Source organism: Triturus cristatus, chromosome 4_2, assembly GCF_964204655.1.
Source record: "Triturus cristatus chromosome 4_2, aTriCri1.1, whole genome shotgun sequence".
Taxonomy (NCBI): Eukaryota; Metazoa; Chordata; class Amphibia; order Caudata; family Salamandridae; genus Triturus; species Triturus cristatus.
This window is the reverse complement of record NC_140586.1, coordinates 573,970,899-573,994,252: the sequence shown is the minus strand read 5'-3', so window position 1 is coordinate 573,994,252 and position 23,354 is coordinate 573,970,899. Positions and strand designations below refer to the sequence as shown.

At 42.2% G+C, this 23,354-nt stretch overlaps 1 protein-coding gene across 3 annotated transcripts in view; it reads left to right on the top strand.

Annotated features, from left to right (window-relative positions):
• Positions 1–23,354, top strand: part of NTNG1 (netrin G1) — an 800,162-nt gene that overhangs the window by 515,904 nt on the left and 260,904 nt on the right. For all 3 annotated transcript variants that reach the window (XM_085602246.1, XM_085602244.1, XM_085602247.1), the window contains exon 5: positions 7,479–7,505. In XM_085602246.1, coding sequence (XP_085458372.1) covers positions 7,479–7,505 — 27 coding nt within the window. The remainder of the gene's footprint in view (positions 1–7,478; positions 7,506–23,354) is intronic.

Genomic DNA, 23,354 nt, shown 5'->3' with positions numbered 1-23,354 from the left:
GCCACCCTAAAGTGTGCTAGTACAGGGGATAGACATACAGCATTGTATCATAATAGATATGGCAGGCACTTTCCTTCTCTCTCCCTTTCATGCAATACAGTGCAGAAACCTTACATTGCAAAAAAATGTTTTAGTAAATTTCGCTCACGGTCTCTCACAGGCAGGGCGAGGTCATCCTACTCTCTCCCCTAAATGCCAACTCATGAGTGCAATTTTTGATTTCTAATTCTTTCTCCTTAAGTCTAACAGCTACTTGTGGGTTCCTGAGCTACTTTTTTTTAACTCACTTTTCAGCTGTGTGTTAGTTTCAAGGCAGGAGAGGCCATAGGATGCTTGCTTTACCCAATCCAAAATGGTGGCTAGAGAGGGTGCTATTAATGGCAAACAGTTACCAGGCAGAATGGCTCCCAGTCCAATGCATTGATCTGCTGGCTTGTAAACCCACTCTTGTGGGAGCAGAGATACCATATCATGGATGTCGAAAGGCCTGCTGCCCCAGTCAGCAGCACAGTAGGAACGAGTTGGGCTGCGAGAATGTAATCTTTAATGTTTATGCACATGCCCGTGCAATGTGTTTTCAAACCAGTCTAAGGTGATAGCATTGGAGATTTTAATCTAGCAATTTCTAACTTGTCTCAAGAGATACAAGGTAAGACTTTTGATTAAACTTAGATTTTCTAGAGAATTGTCTAGGATTCACTTTCTGTCTCCCTTGGCCATCCGTGATTGTGGGGGCATGACTGCAATATATTGATATATTGGAGGGTTTTCTGGTCTTTACTGGATTCATTATAAATGGGTTTTAGACATGAACACTATATGAAGTTTTGTTTGATTGCTTCTTTGTCCATCACCACAATCAGTGGCCTTCCCACTGCAATATACTGAGGTTCTGTGGGTTATGGTCTATGCTCATCAGAAATTATTTTTTTAAGTCCTTTTAAGTTGTGAAATATTGCTTTTGGCCTTTACTCGTTTGTAACTGACTTTGTGACACAACAATAATATATAGAGACTGAATGGATGAAGCGGTTATCTATCTTATGGTGTCATTCCATATTAGTTTATGTGCCTTATAGGGTTTTAAAGGATTATCCTTGCTGTTTATGACTCATCGTAATCCTGAATTCCCTGAAGTGTTCACCCCCTGCATTCTGAGGTGTAGTAGACCCACTAATGAGGATTCTGAGCATTGTTCACATGGCACATTGCATATGCATTTGTGTGCTCTTACAACTTATGTTTAAGACTTCACGCAGTATCACTAGAATCACAGTGCAAGTCATTGCACTATGTTACCCTGTGCACAGCATGTACAATAAACCTATATATATTTCTTCCTCATTTAAATATTGAATCCTTATGGATAAAGATTAACAAAATATCTTGTTTCACAAAATATGCTCAATTCATTTTTTATCTGTGCTTCCTAAATACTATAGTGTCACGGTTATGTTCATAATAGTTTCAGTGTTCATGATAATGTGTAGTCCATGTATTTAAAGTTGGGCACCTGAGTTCATTTCACCATACCTTTTATTCATTACATGTGCGTGCTGGCGCATGATTAATTTTAAACAGTTCAACCCTTTAACTTACAACAGCAGTCGCTAACTCCGCACCCTCTAATCTTCTTCAGGTCGACTGGGTCTTTGCCACCGTTTTAGAATAGCGCATAAATCAATAACAAATTTTAACACTACTTATTAAGTTTAGACAATAATGAAAATGTAGATGAATTTTAAAAGCTTTTTCTTTTTAGTTTTAGTGGTTTAAGTTAAATCTTTATTCAAGTTCAAATTAGTTAAGCCTGTTTACAGAAATATCAAGAAAAATAATGATTAGCAACAAGCAGGAAAATATTATCCATAAAGGAAATTTACCTAAGTCAATATTTTTCTCTAATAGGCCCTAACCTATCAGAACCTATGAAGAGTTCTATGGAAAAGAGTGAGATTTTTAAGGAGCATCTAGAAATAGTATTTAGATTTTAGCTGAATTTCTCATGAAGATTAGTTCTGGAAAACCCGTCAGAGTTGTCTCTCAATTAGGAGTTAGTCACAGCAATAGCTGTGTTCTTAAAGAAAATGTGGGAAACACAATCAGCAGTAGCTTACAGTGTAAAAGGCAAAATGATGGTTACAGTGCAATTAGCCAGGACCAGTTTCTTCAGCATAAGGCTCTCAGTGCATGTCTTAGAAAAGGGTGGTGGAAGTGCAAGTGATTACTATCTAACTAGGAGCACGTATATTAAACACAAAAACGTATGTATCCATCTTCTTCAGTGCTATGTCACCTTCAACCAATTATGAAAGGATCATCCAATGGTCTGCCACATCCTTCTTTATTCTCACTGTAACATGCAAGAACAGCTAACATTATCTTTAAGCGGCATACTAAGTTGCGATTGTCTATGTACTTTGGTTTCACATCGAGTTCCCACGACAACCCTGCAGCTTACTCTATTAGCTATTCAGAACTCCACTGTGTGACAATGAACTAGTCTAAAGCAGAAACATTCTAGTTGGAACTTCTACAGATAAGCTTCACATTTCCCTGCATACACCTTTGTTTTAATTATTCTGTTGTTATTCGTTATTGTGAACAAGTGATAGCTAATATCTAACCAAATGCAATGAGGAAGAAAAGAAAACATTTATCGGATTCAGCACATTCTACGAGGATGACATGTTTTCTAAGGCTAACGTGAATTATTTATTTAATACAGCACTGTGCCACATTCTCCTAAAAGAAATATTTATTCAAGAAAGTTAAACTAAAGGAAATGCAGAGAATAGAGAATGAATGAGGCCTAGCTTAACTTGACAATGAAAATACGATAAAACTGTATGGTTGCTACAAAGAATCAGGCTAAACATGTTACACGTTAATTTGCACATTTATAGAAAGGGACGTTTTTCATTTTCTGTTTCTTTAAGCATAACTCATGTTAATTTTCTACAAGCCAACCGTATTATTTAAACTACATTTTTCTTGCTTTATCATGAGCTTATGAATCGTTACAGCTCGTGATTAACTTTGTTAGTGCTTTAAATGTGAAGCTTTGTGAAGCACAAGCAAGAGTGTTTTCCAATATTTTTGGGTCATTTCACAATATTATTTCAAAAACTAATATTCACATTGGGTAATTCAGCACACCCATATGCTGTCCCAGATGACCAGGATATAAAGTGTTGTTTCGTCTTGGACGTTTGCACGCTTGTCATGCATTCTGCACCTGGGAGGAGTCCTTGGGATTCTACCTCTACAAGATTCTTATCAGGTCCTCAGATCCTAAGAACTGCATTTATACGGAGCCTGTTGATGGAAAGGGAGCTGGACCACCAAGCAACGGTTCAAAGTTGGTAGTGCGATTAACTTAGGTGCAGGTTTTATCACATTTTAAGTGTCTTTAGTCAACACACTATAAAACTCAATTGAGATGGCATGCCTTAACAATCACTATAGAGGTGCCTCAACCTTTAACACACCTGTCTCATCCCCAGCTCTGGGGTTTATGATATTCCACTCTTCTTCCTCAGATCATTTTGACTCCAGCAGACTACAAACCTACAGCCCGTTTATGCTCTGGTCGAGCGGAAAATCAAGTTCCTCTTACATGTTAATAGTTTAAAATAATCAACAAGAATTTCACATCCCATGCCCATGTTTCATCTATATTTTGAAAGAATTAGTGCCATCACACATCAATTGTGTGCCGAATCAAACACATAGATACCCTCCAGTGTGTTAAGTGTCAGCTTTATGGTAATGATGCTGGGCTAACAATATTACAATTCTGAAATATTTTGTCAGGTTCAGAACCTGGACTCACCATGGAATCTAACTCCACTCAAGCACAATTTAATGTGGATGCTCTATTACATTATGTTCAAATTCTTTCGGATCTCTTTCTTTGTGTTAAGATGACCACTCTTTATAATGGTTCCTATATCATCTCAGAGATTTTCCAATATGTCCTGTCTACAATTGTCCCACATAGGAGTCCACTCCTGAAATAATGTTCATCTTCGTTTTCACATTCCATGTCATCTTTCTTTGAGTGTGTAACCACTTGTGATGTGTATGCCCTTTTTCTTTCTATTGTGATGGTTAGATTGTTTGTGTGGCAATATTTCTAACTAATTTCACTAGATTTCCTGGAAAGTGTGCCCCTGTCTATAAAAATAAAATAAATGTCTGGCTGTAATCCATTCTACTGCATCCTATCATCAGTCTGAGATTTGAAATAAGTTTGGGATTCCATCTGTTTTCTCCCTTGGGCACCAGACATTCCTTTCAATGCCATTCTCTGGCTTTCACTGTTTCTTAAAGTGTAATTTCCCTCGATTGATGGCTTGTATAACATACTTTTACAAATTAGTACTGCCTCTTGTCTTGGCTGATCTACACATAGCCAAAGAAGAACAAAGGTAGAAGCGATGGCATTTACTTTTGTGAGATAATGTGCTGTTAAATCATGGCCACTCCTAAACAATGTCTCAAGAGCATGTCATTCTGTTCTGGTTCATATTTTAGTAGACATAAAAATAGACAATTGTATGATTAATATACAATCCTCTGCTTGCACATAATACCAAGCACTTATTGCAAAACAGAGGCCACCTTTTCAGACATCCCGGCCCAGTTTAAGCCATTATTAGCTCAAAATCTGGTACAAGCTTAGACCAGTCTATCCTCAAATAAGTCTGTACTCTAAGAAATATTTTTTCCCGCCTGCTTTGGTTGGAACCACTCTAATTCTATTCATATGCCATCTAGGCTGATATTTCCTTATGTTGTCACTTTTATTTGGACTCTGACAATGGTTGAATTATATTTTGTATGCATTATTTGTTAGTGGTTGATGGTACCACATTAAATCTGAGGTGTGTGGCTAGTGATCAGACATAGGTAGGAATCATTCCCTTTTCACTACAACAGTTACTACAGCTTGTGTAAGTGAATCATAGCCTTCATAATGGTAGCTTTTCTTTGAACTGAGTAAGAGTGCAAATGGGTAAAGATCTTGAGCATACAGAATGCAGTCATAGCTTGTGAGAAACTGTCCCTTTTTGCTTGATCACCCCCATTTGTTGGACTGATGTTGCTGTTTTTTTTACTCTCTGCACTGGGACACTGCTAATCAGGTCCAATTGCATGTGCTTGGGCCCCTCAAATATGGAAAAATTGTCTAACTTCGAATTGCCATATTTAACTTTCCTGTAAGGCCATAGTATATGGTGCAGACGTACACACATGGAATGGAAAGGTAAATGTCACTGTGGACCTCAGAACTTATTGCCTATTCACTAGCGTGAAAGGGAGAACACGATTTCAGGCTTGCCAGTGTAGCCTGATTGCTGCAGTTTAAACTTGCGGTCCGGCATGTCAAAATAACCATTTTTGAGGGGAAAACTTGCTTTTAAGTATTAATAAGTAGCCCACTAGTTAGGGTACATTGTATTTAAAAGTACGACATGTAGCAACGTAATGTTACAATGTCCAACAAGCTGACCTCCTATGTGTCTACAGGGATACAACAAGCTGCTAGAGACCTTTTACTTGGAAGTGTCCGCCTGATCAGCTGCAACTGGACTTAGACTAGATGTTGCTGGTGGCCTTTGCTTGAGTGAGTCCTGACCCGTAAATGCTCTCACTGAGTTCCTGAGGCCTTTGGCTATGTCTAACTGGACTTCTCCTACAATCTTTGAAAAGCTGTGGGACTTCCAGCCACCAGAGGACTGAGAGCCAATCACCAAAGCTGATCCCGCCAAGGTGTGCCTTTGCTGGGTGGAATAAACACGTTTCTCCTGCTTGGAGCTTTTCCGCAGCAGCAAATCAATTTCAGCCGACCCTGGTAGAGAAGGTATCCGTCCTCGTGGAAATCATTGTGGAGGATTCTGAATGTAGAAATCTTGACCGGGAACAGGCATAAAAAGTATCGAGCGAGAGAGGACTTCTCTGGGTGTGAAGTATTAACTTTTCCCATTCAGAACTGTGTCTACAATCGCATTGGCTTCAGCTCTTGTCTCTTATCTATCTGGTTTTGAGAGGACTTCCTCGGATATAGCCTGCTACATTACCCCACTGCCTGCTACTGCAGACATGAAGTCCCAAGGTAAAATCTTTGACTGGGTCAAACATGCTTGGCGTATCTGACCAGAGCTCCATCTCGGTCTGCCTGAAATTATGCTTAAGGCCCGGACATCCACAAACAGTGACTACTGATTGGCACTTTATATTTTCTTGACGTTTTTTGCCTTAAAGATTTAAAACTTCATATCTGTGGTTACCCTTATTGGAATTTTGTTGTCTTGTTATCATTTTGTCTGTTAAATGTTACACTGTTTTTATAAATTTGAGTGAGATTTTTATTTTGTTGTATTTTCAACTTTTTAACAGTTTTGGTACTTCTAAACGCTTTACACATTTTCTCTACAGTAAGCCTGTCTGCTCTATTCAATAGTTACAATGGGTTGAGCTCAGGTTTAAATTGCTGAAACCTTTGCCTGGACCTAACAGTTTAGTGATTTTATTATTTGTGGTGGACTACCATTACCGACCAATAATTCACGTTCTTACATGGGTGATCCGATATGAAGGGCCCTATCTGTTAGAACAATTACCTTTTAGATTAGTCAAGCATACTAAGTGAAGCACACATTTCTTTTATGAGGTTAGAACATTCAGCGACTCTATACCAGATTAACCACAATTAGCGTCTCACTGCATCTGAGTAGTCGGACAATATAGATGAGTAGATAAAGATAATGCATCAAAAGCGGCCAATCACAGCAGAGGAGGGTGCCGAGATTCGGGATACAGTGACAGCATGAAAGCGAAAAAATATGAATGAAGACCTACTACAGTAAGGTGATTGACATACTGGTAACACACACTGGCTAAGATGATTGACCTCCTTTACTTCAACTGGTGTGTGGTGAAAGAAAGCTTGTATGTGACATCTTCAATGAGTTATACAGCAGCACAAACCATGCCTTGGTTTATGGATTAGCTCAGTTTATTGATTCCAACACTACACCTGGAATAAGCCATCTCTCTCAAAGGTGACCAGACTTTATTAGATTATTGGCTTCTATTATAATTGTTGATAAATAATAAACAAATGACATCAGCGCTTATCATGAGACTTCATGGGTTATAATAGAGAAACAAAATGGTTGCCTTAGCTGCAAATATCCAATGCAATGTGTTCAGGTGTGCAGCGGAAATGACTGTATGCAAACTGCCACAAGGGAAGGAAGGACGCTGACTTCATGAATGAATCATGTATTGGCTAATTCAGGGTTCATGCATTATGTCAACCACTGAATTGGCTCAATTGCTATGCTACTTTTGTTTGAGTATTCTGTTCAACGATGCACTTGGATTTTATATAACAAACAACTTGTTCTTTTCAGCAAATGCAATGCAATGGTTAACATTAAAATGTATTTTATTTTGTCTTTTTACAGGCATCCCCAGCATTTCCAGTATTGGTAGTAAGTAATAAGCAGATTTCAAATAGCTGTAATGTGCTGTAACGAATCTCGTATCTGTTTTCCCAACATCCATTTCTGGTGTAGATAATGTTTCCTTGAAATGTATTTTACAGAAAACAAAATGCAATATTGACTTTTTTTCCTGGCTGACTTTACTTGTATTTCTTGATCAAAAAGACTCTGTGATGTGGACTCTGACAGTTTACCCTACTGCAAAGGCAATTTCCAGGATATTTTCTTATGAGTGAATAAAACGTTAACAAATCTAAACCTAAGACATGGACAGAAAGCTCGTTTCTGTTGAATATTTAATTGGTGCGACTTCCCGAGCACTCCATCAGCCAGAATGGAAATATGTTCAGATGCAAAAGGTTGGATAAGATTTCACGATTTATTTGGTCGGGCTTCTTAGCCACGCTAAATGGATGAGACTGTGCAACATCTCACTGCATTTTTCCTAATGACAGTCCTCAGCGCAAAATCCAAGTGCAAATTCTTAACTTTGCATCAGCCCCATGAAAGTCTTGAAGCAAAGTGTCTCTCTTAACACTTGTTCCTTCCATCTGTGGGCAGAAACCTTCTTCAGTCATCAAACCCAGTGCACTTCAAGCTTCCTAATCCAGGTGCCAAACCACGTGTGCTTCAGTTTTTCTCTGTCATGCTAACACATATCTAGAAAGCATGCTACAACAGCATCCTCACCAATGGCTGAAATGTGCTCACCCCCCCTACCCGCTGCAATGTGCATCAAACCTTCTTTAAAAAGTTCCCCATGTGTGCCTCAGTGCCTCTTTCATCCCACAGGCATATCATTTAGCCATGCACTGTCTCCCCACTCCCCATTTGAAAGATCATTCACTGCAATCATGCTCAACCCCCCCCCCCCCCACATCATCACTTGGTTCTTAATACATTCTCAAATGAACAACCAACACAGGTGTTTAAATATGAACTGCTCATCATTAATAGCCCATCGCCTGTGCTTTACCTCTACATAGACTCAGTCAACTTAGCTCAATTTACTGAAACCTGATATTAGTCACACCACCCATTTGTGCTTCCACACTTCTTAAAGAGTCACATCTTTCCATAGGATGTGACACAAACCTGCTGAAAGCATCACTTTACTTGCATGTTTAAAAACACAGACTTGTGTGACAAATACAAATCCATTCTGCCCCACTATGATAAACATGAGCTCAAAGGCATAGCAAACAAATGTGCCTAACATATTTTCAACCACAAATATACGCTTCCTTTGTGTGAGTAGCTCAAGCTGTACCACAAACATTTCACTACGTTTCTTCAACACAGCTCCGTCCCACACTCCTTAATGTATCAAACTTGCTCAAACACAGTAACTCTTAGGGGCTTATTCTGAGTACGGCGGTCCTGGGACCCCCGTACTCGCAGTGGACATTAATAATAATGGGGTGTCCCAGTATCTCACAGAACCTGGAAAATTAACAATATACAACGACAATAGGTTCTGTTGGGAAATGCACAATTTCATATGGAAAATTAAATTTATCCTGATATGCTAGAACAAGCCAGTCAATGGTGCACCATCTATGTTGAAATAATGAAGCTGACAAAAAAATACCATGCACAATATATTAGCACTCATATACCGTGAAGGAACACATATTTCATGTACCAAAGACCCAACACTGATATACAACATACATAATTACATATATAAGTGGCAAATAAAAGGTGTATTATAGAAGACATAATCCAATAAACAGGACACTTGACATGGTACAATAAACAAAGAAAATGAGTCAGTTGGGCATCCGTTCACCACTGGAAAAAGTGTTCAAACATATCGTTAATCCTTAGGTATAGGTATGTAAGACATTAAGGGCCCAATTACGATGTTGTTAGGAAACTGTCCCGAACGAATAGGTTCCGGACTAGTTTCCAAACGAATCAGGTCCTGCGAGTCCTAACAACTGATTGTGATGCTTCCCAACATCGTTCAGTCGGACTCGCATTGACTTCAATGGGAGCCTGTGTTCCAAATGAGAACCCAGGCTCCAATTGAAAAAAAAGGGGTGGTTGGGGAAAACCTTGCACCCTGTTGCGGGCACCACATGGTGTCTGCCACATTGGGCATGGTTGGGAAAAGGGGTCCCTTGGGGACCTCCATAGGCTACAGTCGTACGTCTCGGGATGAAGGGTGGCCTGCAAACGGCCCCCAAAGACTGATTCAGGCAGCCATTTCATCTTGGGAAAACCGAATCAGAATAGCTGTCCGAATCGATCAACGTAATAGCTTGTCTGGGAACCGTGTCCATAGAGCTGTACAAATCGGGTCTGAAAGCCTCGTGCTGTCTGGGTGCCATTCGGAACCGATTCGGACTGCTCGAACGGTTTCCGGGCATTGTAATCGGTCATTGGGAAATCTGTACGATTTGGTCAGAACAAAGGGTTCAGAATCAGATTCTGCAATAGCGGATCCCATCCGGAGCCTTTCCTAACGACATCGTAATCTGGCCCTAATACGAAACACCTATTCTTATCGTCGACATTTCGTCCCTCAAAGGAAAGTGTGTACATACAACACATCACAATGACAGTCTGTCTCAGACATACTGCGGTGCAGGATGAATTTGTTCCCTCTCCTCACACGAATCAGAGAATCCTTTTGCATCCTTGAAGCTGAGTGGCAGTACTTATCTTCCAGTTTATGGCCCAGGTGTCCGTGGAAGAAATATGCAACTTGTTAATGCACTCAAGTTACTTCACATAAGGTCCACATTGAGGACCCCCTACTTTGCATAGTCTTGGATAATTTTTGATCAATGTCTACCCACACCAAGTTAGATGCAGAATCTATTGAATTCAGGCTGTTTTGAATTTCCCTAGTCCTGCAGAAATCCCATTGTGATGTGTTGTATGTACACACTTTCCGTTGAGGGTAGAAATGTTGATGATATGAATAGGTGTTCTGTCTGAATGTCGTACATACCTACAACTAATGAATAAGGATATGTTTGAATATTTTTTCCAGTGATGAACGGATGCCCAACTGAGTCACTTTCTTTGTTTGCTGTACCATGTCAAGTGACCTGTTTATTGGATTCTGCCTTACCAAATGCACCTTTTTTATGGCACTTATATATGTTATTATGTATGTCGTATAACAGTCCTGTGTTTTTGGTATATGACTTATGTGTTCCTTCACGATATATGAATGCTAATATACTATGCATGGTATTTTTGTGTCAGCTTCATTATTTCAACATAGATAGTGCACCATTGATTGGCTTTTCTTAGCATATCAGGATAAATTTAATTTTCCTCAAGAAATTGTGCATTTCTCGACAGAATCTGTTGTTGTTCTATACTGTACTCACAGTGGGAGTCCGACCACTGCCACCACTGTGGGTCCTCCCGCCATGTTTTGAGTGTGGCGGCGAGACTGCCACAGGACTGCCGCCTCCGCTGGGATCCAGGATCCTGTGGCAGTGGCAGAGTAGAAAGGGGCAGGAATATGCTGGCTGTACTGGTACTGATGCAGCATCGCTGAGCATATTTCTACTCGTAAATCTACCTCCCATTTCACGGTGGTGTACCCGCCATGAAAAGGATGGCGGACATACAAGTAAGGAGGCCCTATCAGGGCACCCTGCCGCCTCTGATGGTGCATGCGGGTGGCACATGTTGTCCTCCCCTGGAATTGCACCCATGTTCCTGCAAGGTGTGGCATGCATGACATTGTGCATACCACACTGTACAAGAACGAGCTGCAGGCGCTGTCACGGCGGTGGTCTGCTGTTAAGGCTCTCCTATGAGCCCAACACAGCTGCCACCATGATACCGCAGCAACAGCCCCTGCCCTAGATTCAAGGCGGGATCCGGCAGGCAGGTGCACCATGGGCTTGGCGGTCCTCCTGTGGGCGCAGCCGTGGCGGTCCTACAGGAGGATCACCGAACTTGTGATCAGGCCCTTAGCATTGTGCATCAAACTTGCTCAAACACCGTCACTCCTTCCTTTATGCATCAAACTTTCTCAAACACATTCACCATTGAAATCACTCCTGCTCAAACACAGTCATGCATTGTGTTGTGCACCACACCTGCTCAAACACAGTCATTCATTTCATTGGGAACCAACTTTGACCAAACACAGTAACTCATTCTATGGTGCATTAAATCTGCTCAAACACAGACACCTAATTGAATTAACTTTGAACCGACCCAAACAGGATAATCCACCCTGTGTGCTTCTTCCACACTTTAATTTGTCTTGAACCCATTCTTATTGTACTAAATTTATGATGACATGAACTTCTCTGGTTCTCCTCTATCTTCCTACATTGCCCTGAAAACTCTTTCATTCATTTCTATCTCATTTTCAATTGTTATAGATGGCAAGGGTTTGAGATGCTTTTTTTGCTCTTGATGGCGTACAGGAAACCCAAATCTGTGCTTTATTTTAAAATAAATGTATTAATAAGCCATAGACACCCACTAACAGAACTCAGAGGAAACAGTTGAACGCCTGAAACAAGATGCACAAGGTTTTCTGTGCGATTTTTCAAGTAGCGCTATCATCAAATACATGGCATTTTCAAGAGCACGAAGATGTTTGTTCATCATTTATTTATGAAGTTTTAATTCATTGAACCTTCCCACATGGGGTTTTGAAACTATCTGCAGCTGGTACAAAAACACATCTCAAAAACATCAGTACAAACCCACTATTTGGCAAGGAGAGTGTTTCAAAAATAATTTCATTTATAAACATAAGCATATACCAATAATACATGGCTGAGCTAGAATATAGCTATTCAAATATGTTGATTCTATAACCAAACTTTAGTTAGGCATTCTTTCGCCAAGTAAAATAGTGAAATAAAAAATACAATTGTTATGAAAATATCTGAAAATAAACAAGCAAACTCTGGTTCAAGCTTGTAGTCTCCATTTATGTAACTGAAATCTTCTCCCAGTAGAATTACATTTTTGGTAGAGGATACAACCAACATAAGGTAATGGGACCGGGTTCTGTTTATTTTGTTGATTTGTTTTAGCAGTTTTATATAGCACAACCTGAACCAAGGGGTCTGGAGTGCTTTGCATTAGGACCTGGACACATTACACAAGGTCAGATTGATTTTTTTGGCAAGGGTTGATTAAGGGCCTGATTCCGATTTTGGTGGAAGGAATACTCGTCACAAACATGACGGATAGCCCATCCACTGTATTGCAAATTTTCAGTGCTTAATTTGTAAAACAATTAGTGACGGGGCACTGGACAGGAAGACACTACGCCATCCGTTGACCCTGGCAGCGCTGCCAAGTACAGCACCAACACACAGCTAATCATCACACTCTTAAAAGTGTGACAATTCATACTATTCCAGGGCCCCAAAGCTTTATAAGAATGGCTTGGGGGCATATACTAATCATCGAAAATGTAAATTGAATTAATAAACAGATGTTGTTGTGCTCGTACCTAAATTTGGCAGACACCACTACCATGTGGCAGACTGTCATAAGCCAGGTGCTGGCAATTAAGTGCTGTGCCGAGCACCGGAAACCACCTGCTCAAATTAAGCACTGCATAGGACGTAATGGACTTGTAAGTTTGTGAAAGAGTAACCCCTCTCCACCAGGATCGTAGTCAGGCCCCAAGTCATTTGCCCAGAATTACAGGATGTTAATCCAACCCCTGACTCGAACCTGGTTCGCAGTAGTCTGAAACCAATCAGGGGCGTAGCCCTCTGTTTTGTTGTTTCAAAAGGACCGAAGTAGAACTTATGAAGAAAAAAAATAGTTAATGTCTCATGAGTCACCTCCAGATGTATTACTTAAAGGTATGACCGGAAAAAAATATATTATTCTGTTTATCAAAACCGGATTGGTTGAAAATTCCTGCACTGCCCTTAGCTCTGTCCCATTCGATGCAGGAGATGTATTGAAGAGTACGGACATGTAGCACACAGGACGAGACTCCTAAACTGTTTGACAGGTAAAAACAATGAGGAAAAATGGATGCCACGGTGCATGATAAGCTGAGAGATGAGAAGATTAAAGGGTGATATGGTGGCGGCCCTCAGAGAATTGGCGGTGCAGAGCACGCGGAATGATTTATGTCACGTAGCGTCCCTAGCCTTGCATTAGGGGGTAATAATGGCTGTCTGAGGCAACCACCACTGCGTAAAGCAAATCCCGTGCCCGTGCCAGGCTTGTGGAGGAGTTAAATCTCTGCAGACTCAAAGTCAGACGCAATGTGCCTGTGTGCGGTATTTATTTCTGTGCCGGCAATCGCTGAGGTGAAATTAAGCAACGGCACCGAGTGAGTGAGGTTGTCTGAATCAATCAGTGTATCTGGTCTCCACTCCCGTGCTACTTATCTGTTCAGCTGCTCAGTGGCTCTGCTGTCAGTGATGAACCGCTGATGTCTACCACCGGTGCGGGCCGCGGGGCTGCGACCCTACGGGCATCGATCCTAAGGTGCACAAAGTTGCAGACTTAAAAAAAGACAAAGCTAGCAGTGTTTTTTATCCTATAGTGTGCCTGCAAGTTTTCGTTGTTAACACCTCTGCGATCCCAGCTGTATTTCATCCAGCCCTCCTCATTCTTTTATTCTGCCCCTTTCAGAGTCTTTGTTGCCAGTATTTTCTTCTGGCCTTACTGGAAAGTTGCTTACTGACTATGCTATAGCGCCTAATCCTCTCTGGCATCACAGCAACGGATTAGCGCTGCATGGCACAAGGCAGAAGAGCAGCCCTCAAATAACCTGAAGAAATCAACTACTGCCTCCTTATAAATGCGCAGCCAGGTGTTCTGATTCACACATAAACCCTCTTTACTTAAACATATTACATCCCATCAAAATTAGTAGACTGCTAAATGAGAAATTAATTAATGCCAATACCCAATGCATTTTAGCTTAATAGGCAGCGCCTGTTTGCCATTTTAGTTAAAGTCTAACATAAGCTGGGCAGTGATGCAAGCACCCCATTCTTGTCCCATGGTTCCTTTTTACCTTGTCGTCGTGTATGCCTCACTGGACAGGTGGAGCAAATGCTACACAGTCCCAATGCTGCTTTAAAGACACCGACCATTGCATTTGAACATATTTTCATGACTAAAGTGGGCTAAAAATCGCTGGCCAAGACACAAAACGACGCTAACAGCTCCAGAAATGGTAGATGGGAAAGCAGTCCATAGGAGCTTGACTGTGCTAACGATCGTTGTGCTTTTACTGTTGCATGAATTACATGATTGTGCTTTTTTCACTGTGCATCCATTCACCCCCTTTCACCTCATTTACCATCTCGGAGCATTAGCAGATGCTGGCCTTTCAGTAATTAAATGAAAAGTATTGTAATTTTTTTCAAAAGGGGGAGGGAACGGGTCATATTTACAGTGACCTGAAATTGCGTGTTCTTTCTTTCTCTATGTGTTTATATTTTCTGTCCTACAGTAGTGACTATCCAAACCGCGTACTCATTTTTGGAATCAATTTCCAATTTTCCACCCGAGATGCACTGGTACACCGATTCTGTGTTCAGAGGTGCCCTCCTAATCCAAATTCGATGAGCAAGGTTTGCAAAGGTCTCGGTCCTGCCTGCTGCCAAAATGTGAAACAAAAACCAAAGGAAATGATGGACGGAGTGTTGAACATTGCAAGCACTCACCCCCAGTCAACTGATCTGGGTTTAATCCATCACCGTTCTTTAGCCCACTCTGCCACCCCAGTTCAGACATGGCCATATGCAAATCAGTCTGACCCTGTGCCTCATGGGAACAGTCCAGCCCGAACTGCCAAGCCATGACATCCATGGACTGGAAACAAGCTTCCTAGGACCGGTTTCTGGCATTTCAGCCGTCTTCAGCCAGGCTAGCTTGAATCCAGTGGCAAAGTGAGCAAGGGACTCACGTCTGAGCATACCCTGCCAATTTATGGTGAACAAAGCAAAAACCAAAGGAAAATGTGAAACGGCACTAGCTTTTCCAGCCTGTGCAATTGACCAATAAGGTGTACCCAACCTAAATTTCTTTCTAATAGCAGTGCACAATTTAACTTGTGTGTGAGCGAGTGCTGTGGCACGTGCGAAACGTGCATATTATGTGTGGTTCAGTCACAAAGAGCTGAGTCATACTCACTCACACGTCAACCCTGGGGTACATACTCCCTTTTTCCAATGGGCCAGAACACCTCTTAGTAGTTGCCCTTTGGGACTGCTAACATCAGTTTTGGTGGCCAGGAGTGAGTTAACAGATTTCAGTTTTTGTGTTTTTCCTTCTGTATTTGCCTTCACTATCATTAGTGGGACAACAAGAGCATACATTTTCAAACATATAGGGGCGTTCCCTTTGCAGGAGATAGTCGCAACACCACCATATGATGTCTTCCAATCAAGCTAAAAGAACAGTTATGTATTCCTATTGATTAATTTAAATATACACCTATATCCTTGGGCTGCATTGGATGTTTTCATAGTTTGCATAGAAGCAGCACGAGTCAAGGCTTTCGCATGGATGTACAGAGGGTCTCTTAAGTCCTCACTAGGAGTATCTTTCTACCAGCTTCCTCTCACCTGTAGCTTTTAATTACTATGTTTAATTAGTAACCACTGCTGGGTTAAATAACATTTATTTCAGGCAACTTGGTTCAGGGGCTGGACTTATTCTTGCACTCAGAAACCTGCTCAACAGAATGTTGCCACTTAATGACTTCCAAAGCATCTCGTAAATTAGATTTTAATGACCAGTTTAGCACTTGTCGATGTCCAATAGTGTCCCTGAATATCTTAATTTGTCCTGATTAAGGAATGCATTACATATGATCCTGCAACAAGCACCCTAATAAACCAGAGTTTATGTATTTTGTAAATCACCTATAAACCTTTTGCCTCTATCTAATGCCCCAATAAAATGGCTCACCAAAAAATAACAAGTTTTATAATTGATGGACTCTGATCCTTGGTCGTGTAAAAGTCTAATTCCACTAATTATGCTAAACAGTTTTCTTTAACGACTATAATTAGACGTGGGGAGGTTTGCCGTGATGTGCAAATAGCTTTGTGTGGGCGATTACCACCTCTGAAGCATGCTGGTGGCAGATGAGTCAGGGGCGAGAAGCAGGCCTCGCACTGAAGTGCAATCAGGAACATCAGCGGGGCCCCCCCCCCTCGAAAAAAAGGTCCTGTTTAACATGCAAGCTTTCCTGTCAATGACAACCGTGTCACAAACACCCAACGAAGGCACTGCCGCAGCATCTCAGCAAATGTTTATTCCGTATAATTGATTTTCATTGCAGATGAATGACTTGCATCAGCTCTGTGTGATATGGGATTAGTGGCAGGACCCCGGCGAGGTTCTGGTAAATTAGAGAAATCCTACATTTGTGTTAATTTAGCACAGATTATTTCAGCGGTTCTATTAGCAATGGTTGTAGGAGTGCAACATAGAACAGTGTTCCACTGGAATATCAGGTTGTAAATTTAATGCTACAAAAACCAAAAATTGAGGCCAGAATGTGGAGTATAAAAATAGCATGAAGATAAGTACGTAACAGAAGTATAGTTTTATTACGCTCAACTCTCTCTCTCTCTCTCTCTATATATATATATATAAATATATTGCAAAAAGCTTCCGACCCAGAGTACACAACAGGAAGGACCGGCACTCCACAGGACTTACTTGAATCAAAATGTGGTTTACTCCATCAAGGTAACAAATCGGTAAAAGAGCGTCTACACTTTTCAGCGCGAAGCCTTTGTCACGACGCTGACTCGCAGTTATTGAGCAATATTTAATCAAGCAGACATAACTAGACATAGAAGAGGGATATGCGCGCATCTCATTAATTGCTGTGCACACAAGGGCAGCCATGTTATAACATGTTTTTTAGGTCGGAAAGAGCGTCAAAATTGTCACAATGACTGTGAAAAACATGCATCTAAATTTAAAATAATAACAATTTGTTGCGTCACATTCAACTACAATTAATAACCTTAAATTTGATATTAATGAGTGCAAAAACAAAAAGAGGCAATTGTTATAGATGCTGATGCCTTCTATCACATCTCATGCCCTAGTGGGCAGTCTTACCAAACCCATTCAATTCTTTGGCTATATTTAATACTGCATGGCTACTTGACATTTTGCAGATGCTAAAAAATAATGACTATCCTACCCCATTGGCTCTAATAATATTCAGTTGCAGTTAAATTCTGCCCCTCGTCAAAGTGAACATGTTATGCAAGATGTACTATAGCCCAACATTCAACTGTACACATTATACTCAGCTTAATGCCATGACTACATCAGGGAAAGAAAAACTGATCACATAAAAAATTATAAAAAAATATAAAGGAAAAGAAAAGATACCTCAGCTCTTTTGCGTCACACTCATTGAACTGGAAATCCACACTCCAATGCGACATTCACTTCTGACCAGAACCTGAAAAATAAGAAATACAAAAAGATATGTATAAGTCCAAACATAATGTTAGCTCATACTCCCCTATGTACAGATTTCCACTGTCCACTTGTAACTGCAAAAGTTAAAAAACATTAAAATAGTTGTAGAGACAGGTTGAGTTATTACTGTTGTTACAGGTAGGTATACATCTCTTCATCGACATTTAGGCCAACAGGTTCACGCCGAAACAAGTAGACGCTCTTTTACCGATTTGTTACCTTGATGGAATAAACCACATTTTGATTCAAGCATGCCCTGTGGAGTGCCGTTCCTTCCTGTTGTGTACTCTGGGTCGGAAGCTGTTTGTCGTATTTACACGCCCGGGCGTGGGCGTTTTCGGCACCCCCAACGATCTGGCTGCACGTCGCCATACGCAAATCTTCATATTATATATATATATATACCTTGATACTATACACATCTTAATGGGACGTGGATTTGAAGTTAAAGATGGTATATTTATACATACCTATCTGTATTTATCTTCAAAATGTTTTGCCAGTCGATATTCTGGCTGCAATTTTTGTGTCCTCGATAGTCTGACATGAAATCCATGTAACATAGATTTTCACCAATTTTGTGCTATTGTTTTAGTGACTGTTTCCGCAAGTGCTATGCCACATAGTGGTTCATGACTCACTTCACCGATGCAGGTGATTTCAGCTTCAATTTCAATTTTAGAATAGTCACTTTAATGGCAATGCAAGCCTAAGGAACTGCCTAGGGTCCTGGCAATAGAGATCAGCAGTGCAAGAAGGACCCCTGCCAGCTGCCAAGGAAACCCCATATTGGGAAGGAGGAATTTGGTTTCTTTTTTACTTGGCTTGCAAAACTTAAACCACTGGTGAATTATAATAAGAAAAAGGTCAGAATCATTTTAAACCACCATTCTGCTTCTTCAATGTCTTTTCCAGTCGCTGCTGCATAGAGGCCTCCATAGACAAGAGCTCTTTGGTTTCATGATTCAAAGCATGAGTAGCTAACCCTGTCCATTTTTAGTCTATACATCCCATTATTAGTATCTTCTAAATATATAATGGGATAAACAGAACTACATGCACCCCAATTTTTTGTCACTCAATCAATATGGATTTGTATAGCGCAGCTAATCACCCGTGTGGGTATCCAGGTGCTGAGCATGTTGCTGCAGGGAACTTATTTGAACATCCAAGCCTTGAGTCCTTTCCTGAATTCCAGCAGTGATGAGGACCGTAGGTGAAGTGGGAGGTCGTTCCTGGACTTTGCAGTGAGGTAGGAGAAGGACTATCCTGCACTGTTGCTGTGGCAGATGAGGAGGGTGTGGGCCAGGCAGAGGGAGGAGGGGCACATGTTTCTGGAGGGAAGGTGGAAATTCAGGCTGTGGTTGATGTATGCTGGTTCCTGGTTGTGGAGGGCTTTGAAGAAGTGGCTCAACATCTTGAACTGGCATTTTTTCTGAATGGGGAGCCAATGGAGCTTCTTGAGGTAGGGGTGATGTGGGGCAGTTTAGGGAGGTCTAGGATGCTAAGGTCTGTATAGTTTGCAGTCTGTTCAGGAGGTGCGAGGTGATTCCTATGTAGAGTGGCTTTGCTACAGTGCAGTGTGCTGGTGACCAGGGTTTGTGTGACAGTGCATCTGGTGTTGATGGGGAACCACTTGAAAATCTTGTAGAGCTTGTGAAGGGTGAGGAAGCAGGCACATGAGATTGTGTTGATCTGTCTCTTCATGGTGAGCTTGCTGTCTAGGATGATGCCAAGCTTGTGGGCATGGTTAGTCAGAGTGGGTGCGGGTCATAGTTCTGGGGGCCACCAGGCATTGTTCCATAGGGAGGTGTTCTTCCTGAGGATCAGCACTTCCATTTGTTCAGTGTTGAGTTATAGTCAGTTGTCTCTCATCCAGTCGGCGATGTTCGTTATGCACTTGCGTAAATTGGTCAGCGTGGTGGGGGGTCTTCTGCTAGTGAAAGTGTGAGATGGGCATCGTCGGCATAGGATATGATGTTCAGTCCATGCAAACTGACGACATTGGCCAAGAGAGTCATGTAGGTGTTGGACAGGGTCAGGCTGAGAGACGAACCTTGAGGGACGCTGCAGATGGTGTGCTTGGGTTCCTAGGTGAAGGGCAGAAGGTGGATTTTCTGGGTTCTCCCTGGGAGGAAGGAGGCTACCCACTTGAGGGCATCTCCTTGTGTTCGAATGTTATGAAGCCTTTTGATCAGGGTGTGGTGTGATACTGTGTTGAATGCTGCTGAGAGGTCGAGGAGAATCAGGGCTGCAGTTTTTCTTTGGTCGATGAGGGATCTGATGTCATCTGTGGCCGCAATCAGGGTGGTTTCAGTGCTGTGTCTGGTGCGGAATCCAGATTGGCACATGTCCAGAAGATTCTTGTTCTCCAGGTGCTCTGTGAGTTGACGGTTGATGGCCTCCTTTGGCAGGAAAGTGGAGCAGAAGGATGGGGCAGTAGTTCATGAGATCATTGGGGATAAGCAGATGGTTTCTTGAGTGGGGCTTGACTTCTGTGTGCTTTCATTCTTCGGGCAATGTGGCCGTGATGATGCATGCTTTGAGGATGGTGGTAAGCTCACAGCTGATCGTCTCTCTCCCAAGGTTGAAGATGTAGTGGGGGCAAGGGGCTCATGGGTGCTTCTGAGTGGGCGAAGATCATGATGGCGGAGGTGTCTTGCATGGTGAGCTGGTCCCAGGTGGTGAGCAGGTGCCTGTGTTCCTGATTTGTGGGGTCCAGATGAATGAGGAGGTCGCTGGGTTGTGGTCCGAAATTTCTGTAGATGGTGGAGATCTTGTCATGGAAGATGTCAGCCAGGGAGTGTCTGAGTCCTGTGCAGGGGTGTGTTAGACTTGGTATCCTTTGTGTTGTTTCCCCAGCCCATTTGCCTCTACCCCCTGTATTTTGACTGTGTGCTGGAGTTCTTTTTTGCTGGTTTAAGTGCTCTGGGCAATTTGCCACTGCTGATCAGTGCCAAAGTGCAAGTTCTCCCTGTGTAAATTGTGATTATGAGTGGTTATCCATGATTAGCATATTTGATTTACTGGTAAGTCCCTAGAAAAGTGCCCTGTGTGTGCCCAGGGCCTGTAAATCAAATGTTGCTAATGGATCTGCAGCACTGACTGTGCCGCCCACACAAGTAGCCTTTCAAATGTGTCTCAGACCTGCCATTGCAGCGTCTGCACGCACAGTTTTTAACTGCCGTGTCGACCTTGCAAGTGCACCCACTTGCAAGTGCACCCACTTGCCTGGCCCTAACCTTCCCTTTCCTTACATGTAAGTTACCTCTAAATAGGCTCAATATACCCCCATGGGCATGATCCAGTGCATATGAAAGGTAGGACATGTAGTGGTATATTTTACATGTCCTAATACTGAAATACTGTGCATTTCGTTTTTCAATATTGAAAAGCTATCCCTCCCATAGATTATCATTGAGGCTGCCTTTTAACATCTTACAAGTGTAACTTTCAATTGGGAAGTGGGAGAGATTTGGAGTATAGGTTTCCCAAACTCAGAATTTAAAAATACATCTTTTAGTGGAGTTTGTTTTTAAATTGTGTGTTTCAAAATGCCACTTTTTATAAAGAGGGCATTTTCTTGTTTAACTATCCTGTGCCTCTGCCTGCCTATGGAATCAACGTCTGGTTTGTAGCTGACAGGGGCTGGTTTGTGCACTAACTCTAGACAGTCACACAAATTGGAGCTGAGGTGTGTTCGGCATATCATGCTGAGTCTTCCTGGGCTAGAGTGGTGGGAGGATTTGTCACTAACACCTGAATAGGCTGTGGCTGCCTTTCACAATGCTGTCTGTACCTCCTGTAGTGTGTCTAGCCATAACAGGACAGAACTGGTTCTGGTGAGCAAGAGAGATCTTTCTTTGAGATGTGCTGACTTCAGGGGATAAAAGTAGTATAAGTAGTGGGGTTCTGAACCCAGAACATTAGAACACTTCTAGATAAAAAGACCTCTGTCAAGAGCCGAAGGGCTGCAGAGCTGTGAGGAGTAGTACTGCCCTCTTGGTGTGTGTTGGCCTGCAGTTGCTTCTCCTGCTGGAGAGGACAAAGACTGGACTTTGCTGTGTATCTTGCCTGAGAAGATTCTCCAAGGGCTTAATGTAGAGCTTACGTCCTGTTATGAAATCTCAGGGACGCAAATACTTTATCTTCAGCATCCTTGAACTCCACTGCTGAAAGTTCTGACCCACCTTGTGGTGCCAACTCCAGTTCTGGGCCCTTGGAGGATGTTTTTGATGTTTCTCCTGGTAAAAATCCTCACATCGCCTTTCCAGCGCCATTGTTCTTGCTGCAAAGTGCTGTGTGGCCGAAAAACACACACATCACCAAGGTGTGCCTGAAAAGATTGACGCATCACTTGTGTGCGGCCAGAGAAATCCTGGCAGCCGGAGTCCCAAGAACCGAGTTTCCAAAGTCCAAAACTCCCACTCTGCTTTGAACGCAAGTCCTGCCGTGCACCTGGAATAATCAACAAATCTCCTGTCTGCGGCTGCAGAAATCAATGCGGTGCCTAGATCGCCGTCACACCAACCTGCAGTGCCTGGATTTTCCCATGCATCACAACCTGTGCGCCAAATGCAACACCTGCAGACCCGAGCTGTCCGGAAATTAACTCATTGCTTCCCCTTACAGTCCGGATTCAATGCAACACTTCACCTGCGTGCAACAGAACAGACGCATCGCTTCCCCGGGGACTCAGGAATCAACAGATCTCTCTGTTTTTCCACGCTTCATTAATCTGCAGCTGTTTTGTTTGGTGAATTTTTATGCACCTAAGGTACTTTGTGAAAAACACCAGCATCCATAGTTTTCAATGGACAGAATTGATAAAACCTTTAACATGTGATATTTTGATAAACTTAGGTGCGCTTCATGTTTCTGTTGTGTAGCAACTGGCTTGCTTGGAGGACCTTTTGAGCTTGCTGGGTTTGCTGGGGGTGATTCTGTTGGCGCAGTCCATGATCCAGGTGGAGAAGTTCTTGATCGTCTGTTTTAGGCTGGTTGTGGTGTGAGGTTGTTGGTCCATTGGCTCTCTGAGATCTTGTTCCAGCTGCACTGTGACGTAGTGGGTGACATGAAGCCACAACATAGCCGAGAGTTACAGCACTCGGGGGGGGGGGGGGATTATGGCAATCCCAGTACTAATTAGCAATTGGCAGCAGCAGGGGAGCGGCACACCGACCAAGAGTTCAGGGAGCTGCAGCCTTTATAAGTAGTCCTCGGAGGTGGGAATGTCTAGCAGGAGACGGGAGGGCACAGAGAGGAAAAAATGAGTATGAGCAGTGAGAAAAACAGAACAAGACATACAGTAACTGAAAAAGAAAAATACAATAAAGCAACAACAGAACAGAGAGTTACAGCACTTGGGGAACCATGGCCCGGTACCAATGAGCAATCGGC